We start from the raw sequence: 9,114 nt of genomic DNA, 5'->3' as shown, positions 1-9,114 counted from the left end.
CATGATCTCCATTGGTAAATCGTACAGGTAGTGCTGAATCTCTTTGCATATGAAGGCTTTCCGAATAAAAACATGATCTCATCAGTTGACCAAAACACTAATTTCGGACCACAAACGGACCGACAGAGATTAAGTTTCTCCGTAGCCTGAGAGCACCAATTCCATGCACTCTAACCGAAACAAATGGGGACTTTATCCTTAGATTTCACATGTTGGTCGTCCCTTTCTGAATCGTCCACGCTCAGCCTCTGAAAAAACATTCTTTTAAATGGATTAAAATTCTCGACAAATACACTTATTTGGTGCCAATTTGATTTTCACCGGAGACTCTCCTGGATCCCGGCAGAATCTCTCATTTATGATGTCCTCCGTTGCAAGTTGGGTTCAAGTGGAGCGTAAGGCTGATGAAAACGAAGACTGCTTCTACACGATAAGTCCAGAAAAAAATAGGGCCGGTCAGTTCTCAGAAAACTTATGAGTAGTTTTCTTTATGAGGACTAATCTCCTGTTTCCTTAGGGTTCGCTATAGGAAATGCATGCCATCCGATACTCACTCTCGAACATTCATACTATCTTACAAGTTAATTTGGAGATCATAATGATATGGACAACTGATCTTGAGTTTTCAGGTCAAGCCTTTTGACTCCGAAGCTTCTATCAATCCTCTGCTGGTTGCCCGCTCTTAGTTTCGATGGCTCACTCTAAGTTTGTGAGTTGTTCTGGGAATAATTGCTTAAGTCTAGTAGGCCGGCAACTGTCCAAANATGATGATGATGATGATGTCTAGATATGCAGTTTCTGATTCAGTCGTCCCTTTCTGAATCGTCCACGCTCAGCCTCTGAAAAAACATTCTTTTAAATGGATTAAAATTCTCGACAAATACACTTATTTGGTACCAATTTGATTTTCACCGGAGACTCTCCTGGATCCCGGCAGAATCTCTCATTTATGATGTCCTCCGTTGCAAGTTGGGTTCAAGTGGAGCGTAAGGCTGATGAAAACGAAGACTGCTTCTACACGATAAGTCCAGAAAAAAATAGGGCCGGTCAGTTCTCAGAAAACTTATGAGTAGTTTTCTTTATGAGGACTAATCTCCTGTTTCCTTAGGGTTCGCTATAGGAAATGCATGCCATCCGATACTCACTCTCGAACATTCATACTATCTTACAAGTTAATTTGGAGATCATAATGATATGGACAACTGATCTTGAGTTTTCAGGTCAAGCCTTTTGACTCCGAAGCTTCTATCAATCCTCTGCTGGTTGCCCGCTCTTAGTTTCGATGGCTCACTCTAAGTTTGTGAGTTGTTCTGGGAATAATTGCTTAAGTCTAGTAGGCCGGCAACTGTCCAAAAGTAACTTATCGGGCCTTTCGCAGCACCACATTTCCAGGGTAGATTCCCAACGGTTTCAAAACTCTTCCGCTCTTGCAGCCAAAAAATTTTCTTATTTACCAAGTGTACATATTAATTACTTCGTTGTATAGTTGGAGATTACGTGGTTGCTTCTTTCCCATTGTCATTCAGTCGGTGACAGAGTTCCTGCGGATATTCGGATTACCACTATTATGAGCACTACCCTCAGAGTGGACCAGTCAATCCTGACCGGCGAATCCGTTTCCGTCCTGAAACACTCCGACCCTATTTCCAGTAGCCGGGCGGTTAATCAAGACAAGAAGAACATGCTTTTCAGTGGCACCAATGTGGCATCGGGGCGATGTCGAGGCGTTGTGGTCGGAACTGGAATGAATACCGAAATAGGGAAGATTCGCGATCAAATCATGCATTCGGAAACAGAGAGGACTCCTCTAGGTCAAAAGATTGATGAGTTCGGCACACAGTTGTCAAAAGTAAGTCGACCCCGAAGTTACAGGATGGTTTCTTACCACGCTTCCTGTTAACTAGGTTCAGGCCTGGAAGGGTTCACTTCCTCTATCCAAACACCCGGAAATTAATACCCCCGGATTTTCATTGCTCGTCGTTGATCCCCGAAAGATTTTATATGAGCATAGTGGTTTTTATTGTTTTTTTTACTGCCGCCATCATATAGGCTCATAATGTTCCCCACTGAAACCACTAATGCATGCGCGGTCTCATCTAAAAGGATTACTGGGTGATTTTGCCTATTCACAACCTCTTTTGGTCGAGAGAGTTCATCAAAAGAATGCAGCATCTACCTGTGTCATCTAAAAACGTGATGCGATGCAATACATGGACAAGGAAGAGCTGTTAAAAGGCAGCTTTTGGGTCGACGGTGATTAATCTCCCGTTAGTGCCACCCTACAGAGCACAATGAAACAGACCGTAAAAAGCGAGGCAAATCAGGGCCACTTCTTTCTTAACCTACGCGACGAAATCTCCCTGTAACTGCCTGTTGTGATTACCACTAAGCGGTGAAAACGGTTAACTAATGAGACAAGTGGCTGGTCTTGCTGCATCCACTTGATAAGTCTTAGTCATGACAAGACTCGTCAAGAAGATATGATGAACGGCTAGTTCCACAGTATGCATCCCGATGGGTTATGGTGGGGTTTTTGCGTGATAATCCCATTGTGTAGGGATAGTTGATGTGGTATGGTGGCTTTGAAGGTATTATGGTAGCGGTATGGGTGCGCTGTTTTTGTGAGATTTCCGAGTTTATATTCCGCTGGGATTAAGATAAGGTGTTTTTAGTGAGCAGTGGTAAAGCTGGCAGGTTGGGAAGGATGCCTGTCGTTTCTCTCAGAGCCTGTTGGGCCTCCCTCCCTGCCTGACCTTCCTGAAATGGTTCGTATGTCTGCACAGGACTGTCAGTTTCGCTCTGAACCATGTGCCGAGTGACAGATTTGAACGCTTTCCATCTTCGCGAGTAAATGAGGTGCAGGGCTCCTCAGGGTAGCGTAACTTCAGTTTATTTCGCTTGTAGATCTGTTGCATCGTCTGTACACCTGGCACACAAACCTTCGACTGTAACACCCAGCGTCTTGGGATAGGCCTAATTCCCGATGCCGTTTCAGTATATCTGCATAATTTTCAAAAGCAAAACGTCCGACATCTGTCTTAATTTCTCTCATGTGTTTTCTAATGTTTCCACGACAAGGGTAAACTGACCTATCTGGATCGTAAGTCTTCCGCTCGCTGTTCCTGTAGGCAGTGACCATGATCAACATCTCTATTTTGGATTCATTACTCTACATTTTCAGCTCCAGGATCGCATCAGTGCTTTGAAGGGTTAAGTTCTCTTTGTTTTCCGTCTAGTTCTGGACGTTAACAAATACACGCTGTTTGACCTCCAAGTCTGCCAGCTGAATCGCCCGTGTTGTCGTAATGGCGGAGACAGTCTAGTGCCGGTATCCCTGCAGAATTTGTCATTCATTGGTACGGTGAACGTCCTGGTATTTCCGTTGGAATTCTGCAGCTATTCGTATCTGCTCTCAGGTACTCAACCATACTCGTACAAGGATTCACTCTCACCGTAATTCCTTTGTTGCCTTCTCTTTTGACGATTGAGAAAGCACCTTCAGGCTGGAGTACGCATAGGACATGGAGGCTACGAAGACCCGTGAGGATAATCTTCGTACCATGTAAAAATAGACCCAGTGAGAGTGAACTTGATGGAGACAATAGCGACACAACCGTGGTACCCTTTGAGTGCATAGCTCCCGTACAACTTAAAGAAAGCATGAGGACTGAGATACTACTACCAAGTTACACAAGCCTGGCATTCGAAAATCCAGAGTTCGGTTCGAGCCATGGACCCATCGCTCGGTAGTCTCGTGTCTTAACTGCCGAATTATCCCGTGGCTGGATGTCGACTGCAAAGATATCACTGGCATTTTACCACATCTACTGAAACTTTCAACACGAATTAGTTCCAACTGCTCCAGCGAGCTCGAGATAGCTCAGCGGTTAAGGCGCGTACTTACGGACCAGTTGGTCCTTAGTTCGGACCCGACCTCAGTATCTCGATTACATTTCTCTTGGTTTGGGCAGTCTGACAATATCTCACCTCTGGCTCTTCGAGTGGCATGGCAGCTAGGCACCCAAAGGGTGTTACACCTGAATGACTCCAGCGTAATTCTTAGTTTCACTTGGTGACAACTACATCCCCTTGGTTGCATTTTTTCCTAACTCTGAAGGTGATCACCCTCATCTGCATTGCCGTATGGTGTATCAATATTGGCCACTTCAACGATCCCGTTCATGGTGGATCCTGGCTGCGTGGTGCCATCTACTATTTCAAAATTGCCGTCGCCCTTGCTGTAGCCGCTATCCCAGAAGGTCTACCAGCCGTCATCACGACTTGCTTGGCTCTGGGCACACGTCGCATGGCCCGTAAAAACGCCATTGTCCGCTCGCTACCCAGTGTTGAAACTTTGGGCTGCACGACAGTGATTTGTTCAGACAAGACGGGGACTCTAACAACAAATCAAATGACTGTGGTCCGCATGTTCACTTTTGCGAATGGAGCACCTGGTGGTGCACAAAGTGGTGATGGGCGACCACTGGCTTTCGATGAATTTGAGATTACCGGCTCCAAATACGCCCCCGAGGGGAGCATGTAAGTCATCTTTGTGATCTTCCAGCTTCAGTCCTGTTTTTTCTGGATTATTGTCTAAAGGTATGATCACATTGGAGTGCCCTTAGTCAGACCCCACTCTTCCTTCGTCGTGTTGTTCTCCACACGGATTGGACTTCCAGTCCAGTTCTAATTGCTCTCGCCACTTTCGAACTATCTGTCCTCGTTTTCTGCATGATTCTACATCAATAGTATCTCACTGAAGTTAGCCAATTTTGTCTTGACCAACTTATTCTAATAGATTTAGGAGTTTATTGGACGGCTTTCTAATCCGTTATATTCTCCCGAATTAAAAATGCTGTTTACCTTTAATTTTAACTGCAGACGATAAGGTAGTAAAGTACTCGTATGCGCGCTTCCTGATCTGTTCATCAGGCTTCGCAATCAAATTGCAAACGTTTCGTCACTGATCGAGGTATCACCAGTGGACGGTTGGCTACGTACTGCCTCCTGTTCTGCTTGCGTCGATGTACTTTCTGAAAAGTATCTAATAGCTCTGCTGTTATTGGTTGATTTTCCACTGAGATCTGAATCTGGCCGATCAGGTAAGGCGAAAGCTATCATGCAGCCAACCAATCACGCTGAGGTTATTACGTACTGTTTGGGAGTCGTTTAAATACGGGAAGAAGGGGAGGAATACGCCCTCAACCGCGCAATAACGTTATCACGTTGGTGATGAAACGTATTCAGTCCAGTTGCCTAGTTTAACGAACGGACCAACAACCGAGCAACGCATTCGGACTACCCACATTTCACTGCACCACTCGGGCGAGGCTTGAAACACCATGCAAAATAAGCTTACTTTATGTTTATTTCCTTCATGCGAAAAGTATCAGATATGCTTAGTACTGCTTGATAGAGTAGAAACCTGCATTGACGGACGTTAGTTCATCGTTCGCTGGTTCATCACAAGCGTAGGCAAAAAATTGCTTGAAACTCTTGCCATGGCACCTACAAATTCTCTCTTTGGGGCTCTTTCCCACCACCCCACAGCATTCGGAAAGGTCAAAAGGTCAACTGTTCAGAGCATCCATGCTTGGTCGAGTTGGCTCACATTTGTGCACTGTGTAATGATTCCGGAGTTGAATATAATGAAAGTAAAGGACATTATGAAAAAGTTGGCGAAGCGACGGAGACTGCTCTGATTTGCTTGGTGGAGAAGATGAATGTTTCTGGGGTGTGCAAGACTGGACTTACCAATCGGCAGCTCGCAATGGCCTGTAGTCATGATCTGCAGGTAATTTCGGTTTCCCACATCTTCATCGTTGTCTTTTGCAACTCCCAGCCTAACCCATTTTAATCCCACTTCCTTACAGCACATGTACCACAAAGAATTCACCTTGGAATTCTCACGTGATCGCAAGTCCATGTCCACATTCGTGACACCTAAATCTCGGGGGGATGGAAGGCATGGGAAGCTGTTTGTAAAGGTAAGGATGCGCCTGATGTGTGCTAGTTTAGAACTTTCGTTCGACCGTTTACGTCTATCTTCTTGGGGACGCGCGGCGTCTCGATTCCCTAAGCGTGCAGTCGTCATCGTTTTGCGCTGCTGGGCCCACCGTTGAAACTCGGTAACGTGATGTTGCGTTGCTTGCGATGTTTATGGGAAACCCGAACTCCAAGGATGAGAGTACCGACTGTGATAGACAGCTTCTATGCACTGTAATCTCACTTTGTGTTCGAAATTCTAATATTCAAGTCATAATTTCTAAGAGATAGTGTATATTCTTACCCTGAAGGTCCTCAGAGGTGAATAATGGAGACCGGGTGGTTTCCACCGCACCGAGTGCATAAGTTCTTTTAAATACGAACTTTCACTGTTCGTTTTTGCAGATAAGTTTTTCTCCCTGGTTGAGTGCTACCGCCTCCCTACCGCTATAAAAAGGGTGCTAGCGTGAAGTTGGAATGGAGATTGTGGCAAGGTGCGATGTAGATGTGCTTACCGTCGTGATTATTTTGACCAATCGACGCGATTGTCTCGTCATATCCGCAAAATTCAGGCAACCGTCATTGCATTGTGATGCATCGCACTAAAATCCACTTCGCTGAATGTAAGTCTGGGTTTTGGGTTTTCAGTGTACGCAAACCCATCCAGATGTCTTAGGCCCGTCCTTTGCCAACGAGTTCGCGCCTTTAGCGAAATACGCTCTTTTGCGCATGTGGTCTTGCCCTTCCTCGCAACCAGCATTCCTTTGTTGTGTAAGCTTGATTATGTAGTTTGTTCACCCGGGGTAGATCTTGACTAGACATTTGCGAAACAATTAATTGCTAAAAATTAGTCAGCTAAGTCCTAATTGAGATTAGCGGTTACGTAATTGAGTGTGGAACGGATTCTCAAGTTGTATAATGGATCAGGCGTTTGCTTATTACATTCCCAAAGCTATCTCAAAGAGGCTTTAATTAGATCAGCCTCAAAGGTAACAAAATACTAAGTGAATCTAGGTGCTATGGGAGGAGAATGGATATCAATACGTCTATATCCAGTAAAGTGTGGTTGAACTAGTTTTGATTGACAGAATTGAATCGGGCGACCTTTCGGAAAGCACTTGAAAGTGTTTTAGATCTATCAGCCCCCACCCACCTACTATGCTTTATTCGGCCTTTCCTCAGTTTTCGCGGCCCATCGTGCCCACCACCGAATATTACCGTCTTTGGAAGCACAATCTACCTATGAGGTTGTCAAGAAGTGGTCGACAGCTCGCTACCGCTTTCGTCTTGCTTGAGGCTCATTAGGTTGGTGCAATCCTCGGTTTGTCCGTTTGGGTTCTTTGCCTAAATCTTCATTCATATCATCATTGATTTCGGTCCGAAGACAGGATTTCGGGCACAGTACTACGTCTAAAGACTTCTCATTTTACACCTTGCCGTCTATTTGAGCATCCATCAGGGGTGCCCACCTCATTCCTATCTAATTTTGTGATCAATGAGCTAATGAAATGAACGCTGGAAGGTCTTCAAAACCGCGGTGTCCAAATAGCCTCTGACGAAAACCTTGTTGATCTGGAATGTGCACGCAACGTCGTGGAGAAGGCGTAGGTGTCTTTGGGTGAACTGACCAAAGTCATCCCGTCCTTCGGTACGCATTTTGAACCCACAAAGATATGTAGCCACTGAACACGCCATATACAAACCAAGGAGAGGCATCGTGTCTTGAGAGTCGTATTAGTTCCGATTGTAGTGTGACCGATGACGCAAATGCCCGATTCAGAGGGGCAGAAGCAGGTAGGTGGCCAACATCTGACCTGGCAGAGGAGTATAAAAGATATTACGAAACCTGTGGGTGCCGTTGGTGCTCCTTGCCTTCCAGGATGGGGACTGCGTGATCCCCACTGCTCCTGGTTGGAGACGCTGCAAGATGTGGCTGCTGATCGATGTTAATCGCGCTCTTGTTTCCATTTTCTATCCAGGTTGCCTCGGAATGATTGTGGTGGACTCGCACTAAGTCCCTTCCATATCCACCCTTATTATTTTCTTCACAATAAGGATTTCACATAAATCATGGCTGTATGGCAGTGGAGCACCAATGTTAAACACTGACGTCATGTGGATCACCATGAGGTTAACTAATCCTTGGCGTTTCCCATATTTGCTAATTTTTAAAATAAAATGGAACAGGTCAATATCGCTCGCCGCAACGATCACTGAACAGTGTCCGAGGAATAGCTGACATTCCATTGATTTCTAATGCACCTGCCTAATACGGAGCACTATGCTCCACTCGGACCCCGCTTGTGCATATCGTAATTGCACTGTAGTTTGTTTCATCGCTTGGCGTTCCTTTGTTGTACCGTCTAAAGCTGCGGTGTCCAGACAACCATATCAATTGTGTAGTGAAATTAGTCCACAGCATAAATGAGATATGCGAAACTATTTAGTCCCACAAAGACTAGGTCGTAATGCTTCTCTCCTTTACTTGTACCGAATAAGTCCCTATTCTTGGTCTACCAATCGGCACATTGCCCCTTTCTATTATTGAGGGCCCAAAAGCGGTACCCAGGCCTCTGTGTTTCCTTCAGCCAAGATGCTTAGCGTCGTAGAGAATTTCGCTGATTCGGCCAACTTGGAACAATCCTTGTTAGGATCTACTGCACTGTTGTCTATGGCCTAACTGATGCGTACTTTTGCAGTGCAACAGATCAGAAACTATTATCCAATGTCTGACTTATGCTGTTTTTCTTCTTTTAGGGTGCACCCGAATCGATACTTGACCGTTGCACGCAAGTCCGCACTCCAAATGGTCGTGTACTACTCACACCCGAATTGAAGGATGAAATATTGCGAAAGCTAGCAACGTATGCCACAGGTCGAGAGACCCTTCGATGTTTGGCCTTGGCTAGTAGGGATGATCCACCTGAATTGTCACAATTCAACCTCACTGATCCCACAAACTTCAAGGAGTATGAGGTTTGTTCCATTGAAGTGTAATCTCACCATGCACGCTGCTGTACATAGGGAGTTTATATATATATATATATATATATATATATATATATATATCCCCAACCTTGCGAATTAACGCTGGTCGTGAGTGTTCAGAGCAAGGGTTTTGTACTCTAA

The 9,114-nt window shown here is 45.1% G+C and overlaps 2 protein-coding genes across 2 annotated transcripts in view; both read left to right on the top strand.

Annotated features, from left to right (window-relative positions):
• The window catches only part of T265_11690 (hypothetical protein), a gene marked incomplete at both ends in the record, with an annotated part of 22,352 nt that extends 14,855 nt beyond the window's left edge, over positions 1 to 7,497 (top strand). Inside the window, 5 exons of the mRNA XM_009178409.1 lie at positions 1,527 to 1,849; positions 4,118 to 4,539; positions 5,551 to 5,794; positions 5,874 to 5,987; positions 7,402 to 7,497. Coding sequence (XP_009176673.1) covers positions 1,527 to 1,849; positions 4,118 to 4,539; positions 5,551 to 5,794; positions 5,874 to 5,987; positions 7,402 to 7,497 — 1,199 coding nt within the window. The remainder of the gene's footprint in view (positions 1 to 1,526; positions 1,850 to 4,117; positions 4,540 to 5,550; positions 5,795 to 5,873; positions 5,988 to 7,401) is intronic.
• Positions 7,498 to 7,743: 246 nt separating this feature from the next.
• Positions 7,744 to 9,114, top strand: part of T265_11689 (hypothetical protein) — a gene marked incomplete at both ends in the record, with an annotated part of 4,409 nt that continues 3,038 nt past the window's right edge. The window contains 3 exons of the mRNA XM_009178408.1: positions 7,744 to 7,930; positions 7,965 to 7,984; positions 8,743 to 8,961. Of these exons, the coding sequence (XP_009176672.1) occupies positions 7,744 to 7,930; positions 7,965 to 7,984; positions 8,743 to 8,961 (426 nt within the window). The remainder of the gene's footprint in view (positions 7,931 to 7,964; positions 7,985 to 8,742; positions 8,962 to 9,114) is intronic.

Source organism: Opisthorchis viverrini, assembly GCF_000715545.1.
Source record: "Opisthorchis viverrini unplaced genomic scaffold opera_v5_558, whole genome shotgun sequence".
Lineage (NCBI taxonomy): Eukaryota > Metazoa > Platyhelminthes > Trematoda > Opisthorchiida > Opisthorchiidae > Opisthorchis > Opisthorchis viverrini.
The sequence above is the reverse complement of the archived record's forward strand: the minus strand, read 5'-3'. Positions and strand labels throughout refer to the sequence as shown.